This window comes from Mixophyes fleayi, chromosome 6 (genome assembly GCF_038048845.1).
Source record: "Mixophyes fleayi isolate aMixFle1 chromosome 6, aMixFle1.hap1, whole genome shotgun sequence".
Lineage (NCBI taxonomy): Eukaryota > Metazoa > Chordata > Amphibia > Anura > Limnodynastidae > Mixophyes > Mixophyes fleayi.
This window is the reverse complement of record NC_134407.1, coordinates 1,959,086-1,982,415: the sequence shown is the minus strand read 5'-3', so window position 1 is coordinate 1,982,415 and position 23,330 is coordinate 1,959,086. Positions and strand designations below refer to the sequence as shown.

The 23,330-nt window shown below is 42.4% G+C and overlaps 1 protein-coding gene across 1 annotated transcript; it reads right to left on the bottom strand.

Annotated features, from left to right (window-relative positions):
• Positions 1 to 5,723: 5,723 nt before the first annotated feature.
• On the bottom strand, positions 5,724 to 22,761 carry VAX1 (ventral anterior homeobox 1). The gene is made up of 3 exons (XM_075215577.1): positions 21,528 to 22,761; positions 18,888 to 19,075; positions 5,724 to 8,686 (listed from the first exon to the last, which is right to left on the bottom strand). Exons 1-3 carry the CDS (start codon positions 21,754 to 21,756, stop codon positions 8,219 to 8,221), a joined length of 885 nt encoding a protein of 294 aa, XP_075071678.1. The 5' UTR covers positions 21,757 to 22,761; the 3' UTR covers positions 5,724 to 8,218.
• Between the last annotated feature and the right edge of the window lie 569 nt (positions 22,762 to 23,330).

Below are 23,330 nucleotides of genomic sequence, written 5' to 3'. Positions count from 1 at the left end.
AACTGTTCACTTATATAGAGGGCTATATACAGTAACTGTTCCCTTATAAAGAGGGCTATATACAGTAACTGTTCCCTTATATAGAGGGCTATATACAGTAACTGTTCCCTTATATAGAGGGCTATATACAGTAACTGTTCCCATATATAGAGGGCAATATACAGTAACTGTTCCCTTATATAGAGGGCTATATACAGTAACTGTTCCCTTATATAGAGGGCTATATACAATAACTGTTCCCATAAATAGAGGGCTATATACAGTAACTGTTCCCATATATAGAGGGCAATAAACAGTAACTGTTCCCTTATATAGAGGGCTATATACAGTAACTGTTCCCTTATATAGAGGGCTATATACAGTAACTGTTCCCTTATATAGAGGGCTATATACAGTAACTGTTCCCTTATATAGAGGGCTATATACAGTAACTGTTCCCTTATATAGAGGGCAATATACAGTAACTGTTCACTTATATAGAGGGTTATATACAGTAACTGTTCCCATACATAGAGGGCAATATACAGTAACTGTTCCCTTATATAGAGGGCTATATACAGTAACTGTTCCCTTATATAGAGGGCTATATACAGTAACTGTTCACTTATATAGAGGGCTATATACAGTAACTGTTCCCTTATATAGAGGGCTATATACAGTAACTGTTCACTTATATAGAGGGCTATATACAGTAACTGTTCCCTTATATAGAGGGCTATATACAGTAACTGTTCACTTATATAGAGGGCTATATACAGTAACTGTTCCCATATATAGAGGGCAGTATACAGTAACTGTTCCCTTATATAGAGGGCTATATACAGTAACTGTTCCCTTATATAGAGGGCTACATACAGTAACTGTTCCCTTATATAGAGGGCTATATACAGTAACTGTTCCCATATATAGAGGGCCATATACAGTAACTGTTCCCTTATATAGAGGGCTATATACAGTAACTATTCCCTTATATAGAGGGCAATATACAGGAACTGTTCCCATATATAGAGAGCTATATACAGTAACTGTTCCCTTATTTAGAGGGCTATATACAGTAACTGTTCCCTTATATAGAGGGCTATATACAGTAACTGTTCACATATATAGAGGGCAATATACAGTAACTGTTCTCTTATATAGAGGGCTATATACAGTAACTGTTCCCATATATAGAGGGCAATATACAATATCTGTTCCCTTATATAGAGGGCTATATACAGTAACTGTTCCCTTATTTAGAGGGCTATATACAGTAACTGTTCCCATATATAGAGGGCAATATACAGTAACTGTTCCCTTATATAGAGGGCATTATACAGTAACTGTTCACATATATAGAGAGCAATATACTGTAACTGTTCCCATATATACTGGGCTATATACAGTAACTGTTCCCTTATATAGAGGGCTATATACAGTAACTGTTCCCATATATAGAGGGCTATATACAGTAACTGTTCCCTTATTTAGAGGGCTATATACTGTAACTGTTCCCTTATATAGAGGACTATATACAGATGTTCCCTTATATAGAGGGCAATATACAGTAACTGTTCCCATATATAGAGGGCTATATACAGTAACTATTCCCTTATATAGAGGGCTATATACAGTAACTATTCCCTTATATAGAGGGCTATATACAGCAACTGTTCCCGTATATAGAGGGGTATATACAGTAACTGTTCCCTTATATAGAGGGGTATATACATTAGCCATTCCCATATATAGAGGGGTATATACAGTAACTGTTCCCATATATAGAGGGGTATATACAGTAGCTGTTCCCATATATAGAGAGTGGTATATACAGTAACTGTTCCCATGTAGAGAGGGGTATATACATTAACTATTCCCATATATAGAGGGGTATATACAGTAACTGTTCCCTTATATAGAGGGGTATATACATTAAATATTGCCATATATAGAGGGGTATATACAGTAAATATTCCCATATATATAGGGCTATATACAGTAACTGTTCCCATGTAGATAGGGCTGTATACAGTAACTATTCCCATATATAGAGGTGTATATACATTAACTATTCCCATATATAGAGGGATATATACATTACCTATTCCCATATATAGAGGGGTATATACAGTAAATATTCCCATATATAGAGGGCTATATACAGTAAATGTTATCATATATAGAGGGGTATATACAGTAACTGTTCAAATATAGAGAGTGGAATATACTGTAACTGTTCTTATATAGAGTGGTCTATACAGTAACTGTTCCGTTATAGAACAGGGTATATACAGAAACTGTTCCCATGTATATAGAGGGGTATATACAGTAACTATCTCCATATAGAGAGAGATATATACAGTAACTGTTCCTATAGATCCCGGAGTTCGTCAGGTTTGCCGTTAACCTGATCAGTGATTGTAAAGCAGATGTTTAGCATTGAAGCATTTGTTTTAATGGAGATGTCAGAAGAGGTGGTCCAAGGATCCCCACATTGTTAGAGGCTCCTGCACCCCTCTGGTGACTAATTACACATGTAAGAATGGGGTCCTTGTTATGTACTAGTCACCAGAATAGCATCTACATTGTACACTAGCCACTGTAACAGGCTCTGCAGTGTGTATTGGGTACTGACCAAAACGATGGGCTCCAGTCATGAGGCTGCCCCATTCCTAGGGGGTCTGAAGAGGCTGCCAGAAACCTCATATGAAGTTGTCACATTATAGGGGAGAGTTGAGGTTCCAGGTCTCTCCTGTCTTCTAGAACTATTAGATACATTTAAAATGGGTATAATGAAGCTCTGAACCCTTGGGGGGGAGGGGGGGTAATCAAACTAATCGGCTCCTCTCCCCGTCATAAAGAAAATGTAAATAAGCTGCTTTTATTTAGTGCTGAAATAGTCTGAAGAGAGTCAATAAGATTTTGGGTAAATCATTTTGTAGAAGTTACAAAGAAATATTTTCCCAATTTTAATCAAGTAAAGGATTTATAAAAAAAAGTATTTTTTTACTAATAAACAACTAAAAGAAAAGATACATAATATAAAAGACATTTTAAGCAAAAAATAAGCCTCAAGCATAAAGTTATCCTGATGAATCGGACACATCTTAAAATCTAAACATTGGTTTGGTGATTAGAGGAGATTGGACTCAGTCATGAAGCGGTTAACTACAATTCGGTAAATGTGACGTATCTGATGAGTGGGATCTGTATGGGGAGGGTCCAGGAAGGAGAAATCCCCTTTCTTTCTATGTCTAATCCTTCTTTTCCAGAAGTAAGAATAACACTTTATAAATATTAGAAAACCCTGCAGATTATATATATATATATATATATATATATATATATATATATATATATATATATATATATATATATATATAGCACTATGGCCGAGCATTCTACATCCAGGGCGCTGTCTTCGGGAGAACATACAAACTCCCACAGTCCACAAATATTCTGGTAAATGAATTACCTTCCAATAAAACTGTGTGTGTGCCAGGGAATTTAGATTGTAAGCTCCAATGGTGCAGGGATGGATGTGAATGATTAAACATTCTCTGTAAAGCACTGTGTAATATGGGGGCGTTATATAAATAAGGGTAAAAAATAAAGTAACAGCTCTAGAAGATTATACAATTGCGTTTTCTGAGGACACTCTGGAACGTGCAAGCGCAGAATTAACATCATTACACTGTGATATTAACCAGTGAAATGGTTCTTATAAAGGAGCGCGGTGCTGCGGTGAAGGAGCCCCGTCCATGTGACCCCTCTGTGTATACTGCGCACGTGAAGACATTTTATGTTGTAGTGTAATGATACATTTCTCTGCTTCCTGGAGGTGCAGGTGAGAGCTGTCTGTCTGCAGGTGATATATACATCCTCTCGCTGGATTGTGGAGTTGTATTTTAGAGATAATGAAGTTTGGGAGTCTCCCAGACATTTCGGGAGAGCAGGCAGCTATATACAGGGACAAGAGCGGTAAATGGTTCCGTTACTATTCTCATTATTCTTTCATCAGTGTCTCTGTCATTGGGTGGGGTTATGCTAATGTCGCTCTCAGTGGGTGTGGTTATGCTGATAACTCTCTCAGTGGGTGGAGTTATTTCTCTCTAAGTAGGTGGAGTTATAATGAGAACTCTCTCAGTGGGTGGAGTTAAGATGACATCTCTCAGTGGGTGGGATTATGTTTATGACTCTCTCAGTGGGTGGGATTATGCTTATGACTCTCTCAGTGGGAGGGGCCATGCTGATATCTCTCTCAGTGGGAGGGGCCATGCTGATATCTCTCTCAGTGGGAGGGGCCATGCTGATATCTCTCTCAGTGGGAGGGGCCATGCTGATATCTCTCTCGGTGGGCAGATTGGGCACAGCTAGTATGATGACCACACACACAGTGAGATAGTAGTTGTCACGCATTTTCCGCATGTCTTGATTGACATATGAACATTTAGCTGTTTGTCCCCTTACAGTTCGCAATTGGTGGCCAGCCTGATTGGCAGTATGAATAATACAGTGTATGAAACAAGGTAACAAGTCTCCTTCATAATACCTTGCTGCCAGGACTTGATCAAAGTCAGTGACAAAGCGTGTGGGATGAAATATGGCAGCATGCAATGAACAACATCTGAATGATTATCTGGGTGAGTACATCCCTTCCCAGCTGCTCACAGGGCTTAGGTACCATATTACACTAGTCACATACACAGTAATATCACCAGCAGATAGTGTCCAATGTCTGAGAGGGATCCACCAAAGATCGATCAGATCTCGGATGCTCATAAATCCAGCTGTGTGTTCTCATTCACCAACAGCAATAATCCGTTGAGTGGCAGACAGCGAGCTCAGTCCAACATGGCCACCAACATATGGAGCCATATTGGGGACAGATATTTTGGGAGGAGGGACAGGATGAGCATGTATGTGACGGCCGTAATTCTGCTGCATATAGTGTAGACCGTGTCTGTATGGCTGGTATCATCTCAGTTATATATTGTTTCCTCATATAAACTGGAGGCAAAGGACTGGGGACAAATGCAAAATATCAGTTGTTTTTCATGCAGTTTAAATAAATAACACATAGAAGTGTGATCCCCTCTGAGAATAAGGCTGTGTTTCCATATAACACTGTGATTACCTGTAAGAAGAAACCTGGGGGTAAATGTATCAAGCTAAGAGTTTGTAAAAACCAATCAGATTCTAGCTATCATTTATTTAGTACATTCTGTAAAATGATAGCTAGAATTTTATTGGTTGCTATAGGCAACATCTCCACTTTTCAAACCCGCCGGAAAACTCTCAGTTTGATACATTTACCCCCTGGTGTTGTTCATTTTTCTTAGGAATTTGATTCAAACTGCTAGTAATGATTTATTTATTATCATGTCAACCACAGTCATATGACTATGATGTATTGAGCAGAGAAGCTTTGAGTCATAGCATAACCCACCCCTCCACCTTCCTCTGCCATCATGTGACCAGTGAGGAGCTTCCTGACTGACTGGCTCAGCAGAGACTTTTTCTTACAGTGACAGCAGTTATAGAAGAACCTTCTGGACAATAGGACTTGGCTTTAGCTTCATGTTAAAGAGGTACAAACATGTGTAAGGGCACCTTTGAATATCAGGTGCACAGAGACTGAGGAAAACATGTTTAGACGGATCTGAAAAACATGGATTATCTCAGAGGAAAGTTCTCTGTAGAACATGAAAGAGAAATGAAGATGGGAACACTCTTCACACAGATCGGGTTATTTTCCATTTAATTGCAGTTCCAAACAGCCTGATACATAACATACAGAAAGATACCTCTGGAGCTGTCACATCTTCCAGAGCACATATCACATAATAATAATTTGGTTTTTAAATAGAATGTGTAAAATACATTAAATCTGTTCATATATATATATATATAGATTTCCTTTTATATATATATATGGAGAAGACACTCGTACAACATTAACACAAAACGTCCCCTGACTTCCGGAACAAAAGATTACTAGCAAATATCAGGTACTGAAATCATCCATATTTCATCTCCTTTCCCCAGACTTAAATAATTTACAAAAAAATGACTATAATAAGATTATGGGGGATACAGCTGTAGTCACATGACAGCCACAAGTCAGCTGACCAGGCGGTCCTGTGCGCAGCGCCCTCTGACGCATTCAAGGACTACTAACAAATTGCGGGTGTTACATCATCCAAATAATTCCATACATCTGATCCTAACACATGGTCACAAAACACAAGTTCCAATAATATTCACCAAATGATGCCCAGTACTTTCCCGAGGGGCGTACAACTGTCTCTTTCATGGCACTGGATGGTTATAAGATTTGTAAATATTTTTCTTTTTTTTTCTCCAATTCTGCATTTGTGAAACAAAAACATCAAATGTATCAAACATGTATCATAAAAGAGTGTGATGTTTATATTGCATATTTATCTGTTACACAAGAGTACAAATAACTAGTCAGTAACTGGTTTGAGCGATAGTTACATCACAGTTATATGTCTATTTAACAGACGTATAATGGTGAGGACGAACTCTCTACACTAGGGCTGAAATGAGGACTAAAAATTATATTTACTAAAAGGAAGCTGTGTTATTACCTCCTAATTTCCCAAGTTCGGGTTGTTCTATTATGGGAAAGTGCTGTGTATACAATGTAATCACTTATAATATAATGTATACACAATAAAAGGACTATATATTGCCCTGACTATACTGCAGCAATTTCAGGAACATTTACTTACCTGTTCCTCTGGGTTTAGTGGTACTGTACTCTTAGATTTCTGCTTAGGGGTACAGGGCTCTTAAATTTGTGTTAATGGATACAGTGCTATTTGATATATGTGCAGGGGTGTACAGGGCTCTTAGACTTATGTTCAGCAGTGCAGGGCTCTTAGACTTATAATTAGGGGTATTGGGCTCTTAGACTTATGTTTAGGGGTACAGGACGCTTAGACTTATGTTTAGGGGTACAGTGCTCTTAGATTTGTGTTTAGCGGTACAGGGCTCTTAGACTTATGTTTTGGGGTACAGGGCTCTTAGACTTATGTTTAGGGGTACAGGGCTCTTAGACTTATGTTTAGGGGTACAGTGCTCTTAGATTTGTGTTTAGCGGTACAGGGCTCTTAGACTTATGTTTAGGGGTACAGGGCTCTTAGACTTATGTTTAGGGGTACAGGGCTCTTAGACTTATGTTTAGGGGTACAGGGATCTTAGATTTCTGTTTAGCGGTACAGGGCTCTTAGACTTATGTTTAGGGGTACAGTGCTCTTAGACTTATGTTTAGGGGTAAAGGGATCTTATATTTGTGTTTAGCGATACAGTGCTCTTAGACTTATGTTCAGCAGTGCAGGGCTCTTAGACTTATAGTTAGGGGTATTGGGCTCTTAGACTTATGTTTAGGGGTACAGGACTCTTAGACTTATGTTTAGGGGTACAGAGCTCTTAGATTTGTGCTTAGCACTACAGGGCTCTTAGATTTGTGTTTAGGGGTACAATGCTCTTAGACTTATGTTTAGGGGTACAGGGATCTTATATTTGTGTTTAGCGATACAGTGCTCTTAGACTTATGTTTAGGGGTACAGGGCTCTTAGACTTATGTTTAGAGGTACAGGGCTCTTAGATTTGTGTTCAGGGGTACGGAGCTCTTAGATTTGTGTTTAGCGGTACAGGGCTCTTAGATTTGTGTTCAGGGGTACAGAGCTCTTAGATTTGTGTTTAGAGGTACAGGGCACTTAGACTTGTGTTTAGGGGTACAGGGATCTTAGATTTGTGTTTAGCGGTACAGGGCTCTTAGACTTATGTTTAAAGGTACAGGGCTCTTAGTCTTATGTTTAGAGGTACAGAGCTCTTAGATTTGTGTCCAGGGGTACGGAGCTCTTAGATTTGTGTCCAGGGGTACGGAGCTCTTAGATTTGTGTTTATAGGTACAGGACTCTTAGACTTGTGTTTAGAGGTACAGGGATCTTAGATTTGTGTTTAGCGGTATAGGGCTCTTAGACTTATGTTTAAAGGTACAGGGCTCTTAGACTTATGTTTAAAGGTACAGGGCTCTTAGATTTGTGTTTAGAGGTACAGGACTTTTAGACTTATGTTTAGGGGTACAGGGCTCTTAGATTTATGTTCAGGGGTACATGGTTTTAGATTTGTGTCCAGGGGTACAATGATGTTTGTCTATTACATTTACTCTCCACACATAAGAAAGAAATACACACAATCATCACAATCAGTTCAGAGACTTTTTCTCTAGAGCCTCCTTACAGATATTCCTAGAGTAGGGCTCGAAGGCGGAGGAGCTGAGGTACCTGGCAGACAGTTCCTGAAGGTTCCCTGCCATTGTCAGTGGGTTGGATGAGAGCCTGTTGGCTACAGTGCCCAGGAGAGATGGCACAGGCATGCTGAATATGTTGTGTCCAGTGGGGGAAGTGTGGAGTCCTGGCTGGTGAGGGGGGGCACTGGTGACTTCAGACAGGGTTGTAGCACCAGGACCAGAGTTGTTTGGGGCCCGTAATGCACCTGTGGCACAAGCAGGAAGTAGTCCGGGCAGACCAGGAGGGGACAACAAGCGACCTTGCTCTAGAAGCCTGAGGACACTGCAGGTGGCAGCGGTCTCCGAAACCACCGATCGCAGCTCAGAGTCCTTTCCCTGGTCCTTCTTCTGCTTGGTTCTACGGTTCTGGAACCAGACCTTCACCTGCAAGGACAGAAGACAGGATGTCAGGGAGAGACTAGACTGTGGATGGGATGCAATATGCAGGACATAGATAGATAGATAGACAGGAGATAGATAGATAGATAGATAGATAGATAGATAGATAGATAGATAGATAGATAGATAGATAGAGAGATATGAGATAGATAATAGATAGATAGATAGATAGATAGATAGAGAGATATGAGATAGATAATAGATAGATAGATAGATAGATAGATAGAGAGATATGAGATAGATAATAGATAGATAGATAGATAGATAGATAGATAAATATGAAATAGATAGATAGATAGATAGATAGATAGATAGATAGATAGATAGATAGATAGATAGATATGAGATAGATAGATAGATAGATAGATAGATAGATAGATAGATAGAGAGATATGAGATAGATAATAGATAGATAGACAGGAGATAGATAGATAGATAGATAGATAGATAGATAGATAGATAGATATGAGATAGATAGATAGATAGATAGATAGATAGATAGATAGATATGAGATAGATAGATAGATAGATAGATAGATAGATAGATAGATAGAGAGATATGAGATAGATAATAGATAGATAGATAGATAGATAGATAGATAAATATGAAATAGATAGATAGATAGATAGATAGATATGAGATAGATAGATAGATAGATAGATAGATAGATAGATAGATAGATAGATATGAGATAGATAATAGATAGATAGATATATAGATATATAGATAGATAGATAGATAGATATGAGATAGATAGATAGATAGATAGATATGAGATATATAGATAGATAGATAGATAGATATGAGATAGATAGATAGATAGATAGATAGATAGATAGATAGAGATAGAAAGCTATGAGATAGATAATAAATAAATAAATAGATAGATAGATAGATAGATAGATAGATAGATAAATATGAAATAGATAGATAGATAGATAGATAGATAGATAGAACATAAATTTGTTATACATTTATTATTGTGCTATGTGAGTTTTTATTTATCTTTATATATTTATAATTTTGTATGTACTTTTGATAAGCTGATCACTTCCAGTGAGATCTCAGATAATATTAATACTCTTCGGGATGAGCGATATTTATCCCACGTTACAGATAAAATCCTTCTTTCTGGCTGATGACTGCAGATGATTGTCAGCCTCTGGGACTAGGGTGAATGCTTGGAGGCCAGCGGGCTAGAAGTCCGATTTACAATGACAGTTGTTACCCCTGCGGGGTATCTGACCGAGCAGAGCAGGGGCCGGGGGGTATCGGGGTAATTTCTCCCGCGGTCACACTGACAGATGCGGATTTCTATTCTGTATAAACATCTCACACTCACAAATCACCGAATTCCGAACGCAGGAAATGCCCCGAATCTCACTCATCGGAACTGGATACAAAGTATCTGCTCCGGCTCCAGAAATGTCTTATTATCCATACAGTAATAATAGTGATAATAAGACACAACACTAATATAACCATATATATTGTATTATACGGTATATTCCCCTCGTACACCTGATTGTCAGATGAAATGTGGATACAACGAACAGAGAGATCGATATAAGATGAATCTATAAACACATCGGAGTTCTGATATATTCTGATCGTTATATATGAATTATACAGACACATTGGAGGATTTATAGCTGGTGTAACTAAAGCCGTATATTAGAATAATATTATATAATTGAAAGATTCTGTGTATTGGAAAATATTAAAAAAATATAACACGATTTAAACACTAGAAATTAAGGAGATCTCTACATATAATTGCTGTAAATTAACAATATGTAATATATAGAATAAAAATGTGAGATTCGGAGATCTCTACATATAATTATTGTAATATAACATTATGTAATAAAGCATAAATATACTAGAGATCCAAAGAAACCCTATTTGTAATTGTATAATATATTGTCTCCTGGCTAAAGCTCTAGTGTTCCCTATATATAATTATCATTAAATATAACTGTGTTATAAAACATATACATTCTAGAGTTAAAGGGGAATGCTATGTATAAATTCTAATATATAATATATAACATACAATATTATACTATATAGCATATCAATACCAGATATACAAGGGGTCAATATATACAATTATTATAATACTACACACACACATTTATATATATATATATATATATATATATATATATATATATATATATATATATATATATATATATATATTATCAGAATATAGATAGAAAACATTCAGGAATACCTACATATAAATATTATAATATAACACTGTATTTATAGTTAGTATAAAATAACATTATATAACAGAGTTTGTACACAGTAGAAATACCAGAGATGATTAATCAAATAATACAATACAGTATATATCAGTTATAATATATATGCACATTAGAGACTCCTAGATGCAATGATTATAATATAACATTATGTAATGTAATATCTTTATATATTAGATCATTTTATAATACAATATATAATATATTTACAAATGTACAAGGAATATCTTTAAATACAGTATTGGATCTGAGCATAGCTGATTTACTTACTGTATAATATCACATAATATAACATATATACACTACAGAAACTTACTATATAACTATAACATATACATACACTACAGATACAGAACAGCCCTCTACGGCCAGTTCAAGGGTAAGAGCATATTTTATATTATATTTTATATTTTTCTATTATATAATGTTCCTAAATACACAGCTTATAAATACAGGGAATATAATTATTCCAGTCTAGGTAGGAGAGAGCTGGTGTAATATAACTGATATATTCACACATATATACATCTAGAGGATGGAGATCATTCTACACATAGGGTCCGGTTTTCAGTTAGGAGCAAAGAAAAGGAGCAGATTTGCACCTTGGCAAAACCATGTTACATTAGAGGGGGAGGTGGGGACAGATTTATAGTTGGGATACAGAATGTTAGAGGTCAACTTTAATTTCAATGTAAAAATAAAACTATCAAATATTTGCGTGCTGCATGAAAAAACAGCCAGTATTTATCTTATGTGCAAAATAAATAAATTTATACCCCTTGTATTATAACATGGTTTGTCCAGGTGCAAAGTTGCTTGTTTGCGCTCCATTACTCCTAACTAAAAATCAGTCCCTATTTGTGGAAATAGCTAGGGCAATATAGCAAATACAATATATATATATATATATATATATACACACACACACACACACACACACACACACACACACACACACACACACACACACACACACACACACACACACACACTATAAGAATAGAGGACATGTATAGCTTCAGCCTATATATATCCTATATGCAAACCCATGTTGCATTGAAGGGGGAGGTAAATTTAAAATGTGAGGACAGATTTATAGTTGGGGTAGGACATGTCCTAGATCAACTTTAAGTTTCAGTGTAAAAATAAATCTATCAAGTTTTGTGCAACATGAAAAAACAGCCAGTATTTATCTTATATGCAAAATAATAAACTAATTTGCACCCCTTGTATTGTAACAAATTGCAAAATTACTCCTTTTCTTCCTCTGCTCTCCTTACTGACTCCGGCCCACAAAGTACAGACATAGGGGACCTGTATAATTCCAGTCCACATCCCACTGCTCACAAATTGTCCTCAAGAGCAGAAAATGTGGTTACACAGATTATTTACTGCTCACTAAGGGCCTATGGACTTAGACAAAGCTTCACTGGGGGTCCCGGGGCCCTCACTACATTACAGGGGTCTGATGAGCAGGACGCCTCTCAGCATCATCACTATCAGTTCTACACTAACACCACTAGCCTTCTGACAGACGCACCTGAGTCTACATTGTCCCATAGACAGTAAGCTGTGAGCAGGGACCTCTCACCTCTCTGTATTACCCAGTATTGTTTTATTACTGGTTGTTCAGAACTTGTAAAGCGCTACGGAATCTGCTGGCGCTATATAAATAAACGTTAATGATGCTGATGATCTGCCCCTGAGCCTCAGTCTAGTACTCACCCTTCTTCCCTCTGTTCCGCCTCTTAATTTGTAAGGGGCGTCCAGCAGCCATAACCGCAGGATGCGTCACCGACCACATATATCCGCAGACATAAGTAGCACTTTGTGAACGTGCCGGAAGTGAAAAACGTGTTACACACATTATATGACACTTTACATGACCCCCAGTGTGGCATCAAGACTAATTGCCAGATGCCCTAAAAAGTGATTATACCCCAGCTTATCAGGCTGTAAACAAAGATATAGAATATATATTTCCAGATGGAGGCATGAGGTGTATGAATTTGGTGACCACACTGAAGTAAAGGTGGAGGTAAAAGTGGAGGCACTGTATATGGGAGGTAGTGACAGGTGGAGGCACTGTATATGACAGGTAGTTACAGGTGGAGGCACTGTATATGGGAGGTAGTTACAGGTGGAGGCACTGCATATAGGAGGTAGTGACAGGTGGAGGCACTGTATATGAGAGGTAGTTACAGGTGGAGGCACTGTATATGAGAGGTAGTTACAGGTAGAGGCACTGTATATGGGAGGTAGTTACAGGTGGAGGCACTGTATATGGGAGGTAGTTACAGGTAGAGGCACTGTATATGAGAGGTAGTTACAGGTGGAGGCACTGTATAGGGGAGGTAGTGACAGGTGGAGGCACTGTATATGAGAGGTAGTTACAGGTGGAGGCACTGTATATGAGAGGTAGTGACAGGTGGAGGCACTGTATATGAGAGGTAGTTACAGGTGGAGGCACTGTATATGGGAGGTAGTGACAGGTGGAGGCACTGTATATGAGAGGTAGTTACATGTGGAGGTACTGTATATGAGAGGTAGTTACAGGTGGAGGCACTGTATATGAGAGGTAGTTGCAGGTGGAGGCACTGTATATGAGAGGTAGTTACAGGTGGAGGCACTGTATATGAGAGGCAGTTACAGGTGGAGGCACTGCATATGAGAGGTAGTTGCAGGTGGAGGCACTGTATATGAGAGGTAGTTACAGGTGGAGGCACTGTATATGAGAGGCAGTGACAGGTGGAGGCACTGTATATGGGAGGTAGTTACAGGTGGAGGCACTGTATATGGGAGGTAGTGACAGGTGGAGGCACTGTATATGAGAGGTAGTTACATGTGGAGGTACTGTATATGAGAGGTAGTTACAGGTGGAGGCACTGTATATGGGAGGTAGTTACAGGTAGAGGCACTGTATATGGGAGGTAGTGACAGGTGGAGGCACTGTATATGGGAGGTAGTGACAGGTGGAGGCACTGTATATGGGAGGTAGTTATAGGTGGAGGCACTGTATATGGGAGGTAGTGACAGGTGGAGGCACTGTATATGAGAGGTAGTTATAGGTGGAGGCACTGTATATGGGAGGTAGTGACAGGTGGAGGCACTGTATAGGGGAGGTAGTGACAGGTGGAGGCACTGTATATGGGAGGTAGTGACAGGTGGAGGCACTGTATATGGGAGGTAGTTACAGGTGGAGGCACTGTATATGAGAGGTAGTTACAGGTGGAAGCACTGTATATGGGAGGTAGTTACAGGTGGAGGCACTGTATATGGGAGGTAGTGACAGGTGGAGGCACTGTATATGAGAGGTAGTTACATGTGGAGGCACTGTATATGAGAGGTAGTTACAGGTGGAGGCACTGTATATGAGAGGTAGTTACAGGTGGAGGCACTGTATATGGGAGGTAGTTACAGGTAGAGGCACTGTATATGGGAGGTAGTGACAGGTGGAGGCACTGTATATGGGAGGTAGTGACAGGTGGAGGCACTGTATATGGGAGGTAGTTACAGGTAGAGGCACTGTATATGAGAGGTAGTTACAGGTGGAGGCACTGTATATGAGAGGTAGTGACAGGTGGAGGCACTGTATATGAGAGGTAGTTACAGGTGGAGGCACTGTATATGGGAGGTAGTGACAGGTGGAGGCACTGTATATGAGAGGTAGTTGCAGGTGGAGGCACTGTATATGTGAGGTAGTTACAGTTGGAGGCACTGTATATGGGAGGTAGTGACAGGTGGAGGCACTGTATAGGGGAGGTAGTGGCAGGTGGAGGCACTGTATATGAGAGGTAGTTACAGGTGGAGGCACTGTATATGAGAGGTAGTTACAGGTGGAGGCACTGTATATGGGAGGTAGTGACAGGTGGAGGCACTGTATATGAGAGGTAGTTACAGGTGGAGGCACTGTATATGAGAGGTAGTGACAGGTGGAGGCACTGTATATGAGAGGTAGTGACAGGTGGAGGCACTGTATATGGGAGGTAGTTACAGGTGGAGGCACTGTATATGGGAGGTAGTGAGAGGTGGAGGCACTGTATATGAGAGGTAGTGACAGGTGGAGGCACTGTATATGGGAGGTAGTTACAGGTGGAGGCACTGTATATGGGAGGTAGTTACAGGTGGAGGCACTGTATATGAGAGGTAGTGACAGGTGGAGGCACTGTATATGAGAGGTAGTTACAGGTGGAGGCACTGTATATGGGAGGTAGTGACAGGTGGAGGCACTGTATATGAGAGGTAGTGACAGGTGGAGGCACTGTATATGGGAGGTAGTTACAGGTGGAGGCACTGTATATGGGAGGTAGTGACAGATGGAGGCACTGTATATGGGAGGTAGTGACAGGTGGAAGCACTGTATATGGGAGGTAGTGACAGGTGGAGGCACTGTATATGGGAGGTAGTTACAGGTGGAGGCACTGTATATGAGAGGTAGTGACAGGTGGAGGCACTGTATATGGGAGGTAGTTACAGGTAGAGGCACTGTATATGGGAGGTAGTTACAGGTGGAGGCACTGTATATGGGAGGTAGTGACGTGGAAGCACTGTATATGGGAGGTAGTTACAGGTGGAGGCACTGTATATGGGAGGTAGTTACAGGTGGAGGCACTGTATATGGGAGGTAGTTACAGGTAGCGGCACTGCATATGGGAGGTAGTTACAGGTGGAGGCACTGTATATGAGAGGTAGTTACAGGTGGAGGCACTGTATATGGGAGGTAGTGACAGGTGGAGGCACTGTATATGGGAGGTAGTTACAGGTGGAGGCACTGTATATGGGAGGTAGTGACAGGTGGAGGCACTGTATATGGGAGGTAGTGACAGGTGGAAGCACTGTATATGGGAGGTAGTTACAGGTGGAGGCACTGTATATGGGAGGTAGTTACAGGTGGAGGCACTGTATATGAGAGGTAGTGACAGGTGGAGGCACTGTAATGAGAGGTAGTGACAGGTGGAGGCACTGTATATGAGAGGTAGTTACAGGTGGAGGCACTGTATATGGGAGGTAGTTACAGGTGGAGGCACTGTATATGGGAGGTAGTGACAGGTTGAGGCACTGTATATGGGAGGTAGTTACAGGTGGAGGCACTGTATATGGGAGGTAGTGACAGGTGGAGGCACTGTATATGAGAGGTAGTTACAGGTGGAGGCACTGTATATGAGAGGTAGTGACAGGTTGAGGCACTGTATATGGGAGGTAGTGACAGGTGGAGGCACTGTATATGGGAGGTAGTTACAGGTGGAGGCACTGTATATGGGAGGTAGTGACAGGTGGAGGCACTGTATATGACAGGTAGTTACAGGTGGAGGCACTGTATATGAGAGGTAGTGACAGGTGGAGGCACTGTATATGACAGGTAGTTACAGGTGGAGGCACTGTATATGGGAGGTAGTGACAGGTGGAGGCACTGTATATGGGAGGTAGTGACAGGTGGAGGCACTGTATATGAGAGGTAGTTACAGGTGGAGGCACTGTATATGAGAGGTAGTTACAGGTGGAGGCACTGTATATGGGAGGTAGTGACAGGTTGAGGCACTGTATATGGGAGGTAGTGACAGGTGGAGGCACTGTATATGGGAGGTAGTGACAGGTGGAGGCACTGTATATGAGAGGTAGTTACAGGTGGAGGCACTGTATATGAGAGGTAGTTACAGGTGGAGGCACTGTATATGAGAGGTAGTTACAGGTGGAGGCACTGTATATGGGAGGTAGTTACAGGTGGAGGCACTGTATATGGGAGGTAGTTACAGGTGGAGGCACTGTATATGGGAGGTAGTGACAGGTGGAGGCACTGTATATGGGAGGTAGTGACAGATGGAGGCACTGTATATGGGAGGTAGTTACAGGTGGAGGCACTGTATATGGGAGGTAGTTACAGGTGGAGGCACTGTATATGAGAGGTAGTTACAGGTGGAGGCACTGTATATAGGAGGTAGTGGCAGGTGGAGGCACTGTATATGGGAGGTAGTTACAGGTGGAGGCACTGTATATGAGAGGTAGTTACAGGTGGAGGCACTGTATATAGGAGGTAGTGACAGGTGGAGGCACTGTATATGGGAGGTAGTTACAGGTGGAGGCACTGTATATAGGAGGTAGTTACAGGTGGAGGCACTGTATATGAGAGGTAGTTACAGGTGGAGGCACTGTATATGGGAGGTAGTGACAGATGGAGGCACTGTATATGGGAGGTAGTTACAGGTGGAGGCATTGTATATAGGAGGTAGTGACAGGTGGAGGCACTGTATATGGGAGGTAGTGACAGGTGGAGGCACTGTATATGGGAGGTAGTTACAGGTGGAGGCACTGTATATGGGAGGTAGTTACAGGTGGAGGCACTGCATATAGGAGGTAGTGACAGGTGGAGGCACTGTATATGGGAGGTAGTTACAGGTGGAGGCACTGTATATGGGAGGTAGTTACAGGTGGAGGCCCTGTATATAGGAGGTAGTGACAGGTGGAGGCACTGTATATGGGAGGTAGTGACAGGTGGAGGCACTGTATATGGGAGGTAGTTACAGGTGGAGGCACTGTATATGAGAGGTAGTTACAGGTGGAGGCACTGTATATGAGAGGTAGTGACAGGTGGAGGCACTGTATATGAGAGGTAGTGACAGGTGGAGGCACTGTATATGAGAGGTAATTACAGGTGGAGGCACTGTATATGGGAGGTAGTTACAGTTGGAGGCACTGTATATGAGAGGTAGTTACAGGTGGAGGCACTGTATATGGGAGGTAGTGACAGGTGGAGGCACTGTATATGAGAGGTAGTTACAGGTGGAGGCACTGTATATGAGAGGTAGTGACAGGTGGAGGCACTGTATATGAGAGGTAGTGACAGGTGGAGGCACTGTATATGGGAGGTAGTTACAGGTGGAGGCACTGTATATGGGAGGTAGTTACAGGTGGAGGCACTGTATATGAGAGGTAGTTACAGGTGGAGGCACTGTATATAGGAGGTAGTGGCAGGTGGAGGCACTGTATATGGGAGGTAGTTACAGGTGGAGGCACTGTATATGAGAGGTAGTTACAGGTGGAGGCACTGTATATAGGAGGTAGTGACAGGTGGAGGCACTGTATATGGGAGGTAGTTACAGGTGGAGGCACTGTATATAGGAGGTAGTGACAGGTGGAGGCACTGTATATGGGAGGTAGTTACAGGTGGAGGCACTGTATATGAGAGGTAGTTACAGGTGGAGGCACTGTATATAGGAGGTAGTTACAGGTGGAGGCACTGTATATGAGAGGTAGTTACAGGTGGAGGCACTGTATATAGGAGGTAGTGACAGGTGGAGGCACTGTATATGGGAGGTAGTTACAGGTGGAGGCACTGTATATAGGAGGTAGTGACAGGTGGAGGCACTGTATATGGGAGGTAGTTACAGGTGGAGGCACTATATATGAGAGGTAGTTACAGGTGGAGGCACTGTATATAGGAGGTAGTGACAGGTGGAGGCACTGTATATGGGAGGTAGTGACAGGTGGAGGCACTGTATATGGGAGGTAGTTACAGGTGGAGGCACTGTATATGAGAGGTAGTTACAGGTGGAGGCACTGTATATGAGAGGTAGTTACAGGTGGAGGCACTGTATATAGGAGGTAGTGACAGGTGGAGGCACTGTATATGGGAGGTAGTGACAGGTGGAGGCACTGTATATGAGAGGTAGTTACAGGTAGAGGCACTGTATATGAGATGTAGTTACAGGTGGAGGCACTGTATATGAGAGGTAGTTACAGGTGGAGGCACTGTATATGAGAGGTAGTGACAGGTGGAGGCACTGTATATGAGAGGTAGTTACAGGTGGAGGCACTGTATATGGGAGGTAGTGACAGTTGGAGGCACTGTATATGAGAGGTAGTTACAGGTGGAGGCACTGTATATGAGAGGTAGTTACAGGTGGAGGCACTGTACCTGAGTTTCGGAGAGGTTCAGCTGTCGGGCCAGTTCTGTCCTCTCTCTTCCCACCACATACTGACACCTCTGAAACTCCATTTCCAACCGGTACAGCTGTTCTGCAGTGAACGATGTCCGAGTCCTCTTAGGTCGGTCCAGGTCCAGTCCTTTGGGCAGAATAATCTCCCGGATGGAACCTTTGGCATCTGGGGACATAGACATGAATGTCACAATTAGCAGCATCAGACACCGATCAATCACAACATTAAAACCACTAAGTGAAGTGAATAACATTGATTATCTGGTTACAAAGGCATCTGACAAGGGGTGGGATATATTAGGCAGCAAGTGAACAGTCAGTTCTTGAAGTTGATCTGTTGGAAGCAGGAAAAATTGGGAAATTTAAGGATCTGAGCGACTTTGACAAAGGTCAAATTCTGATGGGTCAGAGCATCTCCAATACGGCCGGTCTTGTGGGGTGTTCCCAGTATGCAGTGCTTAGTACTTACCAAAAGTGGTCCAAGGAAGGACAACTGGTGACCCGGCAACAGGGTCATGGGTGCCTAAGGATCATTGATGCACGTGGGGAGGAAGGCGCCCGTCTGGTCCAATCCCACAGAAGAGTTACTGTAGCACAAACTGCTGAGAAAGTTACTGCTGGGTATGATAGAGAGGTGCCAGAGCACACAGAGCGTCGCAGCCTGCTGCGTAGGGGGCTGTGTACCCGCAGACCGGTCAGAGTGCTCCTGCTGACCCCTGTCCACCACGGAAAGTGCCTACAATGGGCAGAACAGGACCATGGAGTGATGGAAGAAGGTGGCCTGGTCTGATGAATCACATTTTCTTTCACACCATGTGGACGGCCGGGTGCGTGAGTGTTGTTTATCTGTTGAAGAGATGGCACCAGGATGCACTATGGGAAGAAGGCAGCCGGCGGAGGCAGTGTGATGTTCTGGGTAATGTTCTGTTGGGAATCCTTGGGTCCTGGCATTCATGTGGATGTTACTCTGACACGTACCACCGACCTAAACATTGTTACAGACCAAGTACAGCTCTTCATGGCAGCGGTATTCCCTGATGACAGTGGCCTCTTTCAGCAGGATAATGCTCCCTGTCACACTGCAGGAATTGTTCAGGAATGGTTTGAGGAACATGACAAAGAGTTCAAGGTGTTCACTTGGTTCCAAAATCCCCAGATCTCATCTGTGGGATGTGCTGGAAAATCAGGTCCGAGCCACGAAGGCCCCAACTCACAACTTACAGGACCTGCTGCTAACGTCTTGGTGCCAGATACCACAGGACACCCTCAGAGGTCTTGTGGAGTCCATGCCTCGATGGGTCAGAGGTGCTCTGGTAGCACGAAGGGGACCAACACAATATTCGGCAGATGGTTTTACTGTTGTGACTGATCAGTGTATATTATCCCCTTCACCCACATACTGACCCCCTTCCAAACTGTGCAGAAAGACGGTTTCCTGGATTACTGTCACAACATTATTGACCTGGCCCCCATTACATTACTGGGGGTCCCCGGGACTCTCACTAGTTACTGGGGGTCCCAGGAACCTACTGAACCTTCTCCCATATTTTATAGAAATAACACCCTATATCTCAGTCTCATTAGCTATATAAGAATAATTAAATTACATATTATTAGTGACACTTTGTCTCAACCCTGCTTGATAAATATGTATATTAAATTCTGCCGTTTATTTCATGAAATAAAACAACTGAAATGAAAGATAATTTATATAATCAGAAAAATCCCGAATTTTTATCACTGTATTTCCGGAAATCAAAATTAAAAACCGTGATCTCTGCATCGGGTAAATAACAGATTTATTAAAATATAGAAATAAAGGAAACGATATAATAGGGGGGGGGGGTATTATCTCCGTCGCCCGAGAGTTATAATAAAATCTTTCAGTATTAATTTTATTACGATGATAATTAAATGAGTGAACTAAAAATATAAAATATCCGGAACCGCAATATGTACTGAGAGCGCGATAATATAATGTAATGGGTCGGTGGTATGTCGGGACAGGAGCTGGTATGTCGGGACAGGAGCTGGTATGTCGGGACAGGTGTATAGGGACACGGACTGGTATGCAGGGGCAGGTAGATATGGAGCAGTATGAGGGACAGGAGCAGATATGCGGGGCAGGTAGATATAGAGCAGTATGAAGGACAGGGGCAGATTTGCGGGGACAGGGGCAGGTAGATATGGTGCAGTATGAGGGACAGGAGCAGGTAGATATGGAGCAGTATGGGGGACAGGGGCAGGTAGATATGGTGCAGTATGAGGGACAGGAGCAGGTAGATATGGAGCAGTATGGGGGGACAGGGGCAGGTAGATATGGAGCAGTATGAGGGACAGGAGCAGATATGCGGGGCAGGTAGATATGGAGCAGTATGGGTGACAGGGGCAGTTTTGCGGGGACAGGGGCAGGTAGATATTGTGCAGTATGAGGGACAGGAGCAGATATGCGGGGCAGGTAGATATGGAGCAGTATGGGGGACAGGGGCAGGTAGATATGGAGCAGTATGGGTGACAGGGGCAGTTTTGCGGGGACTGGGGCTGGTAGATATGGAGCAGTATAGGGGACAGGGGCAGATATGTGGGGGCAGGTAGATATGGACTCTCTGGAAAGTTACCTCGGACCAGGATCCTCCTGCAGTAATCCGGATCTGCGCTCTTGGATTTGGCGCAGCTGTCAGAGGCTCCGGGGGCCGGGAAGGTGCCCTGTTGCTCCTTCAGGTACGAGGTGGTGATGGCTCCGTCTCTGGGCTCCTTCCCTTCCCTGTGTCCAGGTTTGGAGATCCTGCTGTTCTCCTCTGCGCTGCTGTTGCACCTAATGTCCATGCTGCGCGCTTTGTCAAACATATAGCGCAAAAGTGCGGAGTGTCCGAGCTGTGCGGGGTCTCCCAGGTGCTAGGCTGGGGTGGGAGCTGCTGCCTCCTGGAAGCCGAGGAACATGAGGAATGTCCTTAATGTCCTTACCCCTGGAGCTCACTCTTGTAGCCGAGTCCCGACGTGTCCACTGAGGGAGTAGAGGAGTAACAGGCTTTAATGCTGCCTTATTACTCACACACACACAGAGGTCGCTCACTAGATGCTTCCATTGATTACGGGTAATTTTCCAGCCTCCACTTTGAGGTTACCTCATGAATACACTAAATTGTTTGGCTAATATATTAGATCACAAATGGATGGTCCCGATCTTGTCCCCAATCAAGCAGAGGAGAAGAGGGAAATGATTGGTCTGTGACCATCACTTAGACCTCCAGAGGATGGGAAGAGCAACAACAACTTTGTCAAACAACATTCAGAGCTGATTGTCAGCTCTGTGTCTATGATTTATCCTCCACCTTCTCATCCCTCCAGCTCAGGGTAGCAGAGACCTCAGTCCCAGAGCCTAAATATCCAGCTGCCATCTCCTGCCCCAGTCCTGCGCCAGTCCTACGCCTCAGCCAGGGCATCTAGGAGTAACCCAGGTCCTCACACACATCCAGAAGGTGAGAGATGACTGATATGTTGGAGAGAGAGCAGAAAGTTTCTCCAGACTACTCAGCTATTGTCCTAATACACAGCACAGCCACTAATCCAATAAAAACCATTGATTAGGCCACAATAGCTCAATTCAAATCAATGCCCTTATGGAGGGAGGTTGGAGAAGCCCTTGTCACCTCGCAGGAGCCCCCCCCTCATAGACCCTGCATTCATTCTTGTATGAGGAATGTGCAGAAAGAAAGGGCCTGAGATGTTAATTATCTAATAGGACCCGTCCTGAGTGTGGCTGCCAAGAGCTTCTCAATGAGGACCAGCTCCCCGGGAGGGAAAGATTCCCTGCAGATAAAGTCAGGGAAGGAGTTTCCAGGGGCCCCTCTTTAACTCTTTGAGGGCCACAGGACACAGAGCCAGGATCCTTCTGAGCTGACAATCTGCGTCTCTTCTCTCCAGGGTTCCATCATTGCAGATATTACAGAAGAAAATCTTTTATCCAACACGGGATAAAGATTTATTCATTAATGCGGAACTAGCGCTGTATTTATGAACAAATACATTCACTTTATTCATTATAAGTATCTGCTATGTTCAAAAATGCAATTGAAATAAAGTTAAATAATTAGTCGTGTTAAGAAGAGTAAGAGATTTTGAGGATTTTAGGCCCAACCAGCAGAAAAGTTCCTTGGACCTTTAAATATCAGATAAATACTAATACGAGCGAGAGACCATCAAACACAGGATCCATCTGGGGCACTTCCTTGTCTCTGCCCCTAAATCCCTTCTCGGTCATAATTGATATTATTGTACTTTATTGGCTGCTCCTGGTCGCTCCCAATTAGCCAAATCACGTCATCTTTAGCTCTTAGGGCTTTCAGTGTGTGAACAATGTGACCAATATCTGTATATATCTGGGATAAACAGTAAAAGCACCAGTGACAGATTCATGGATT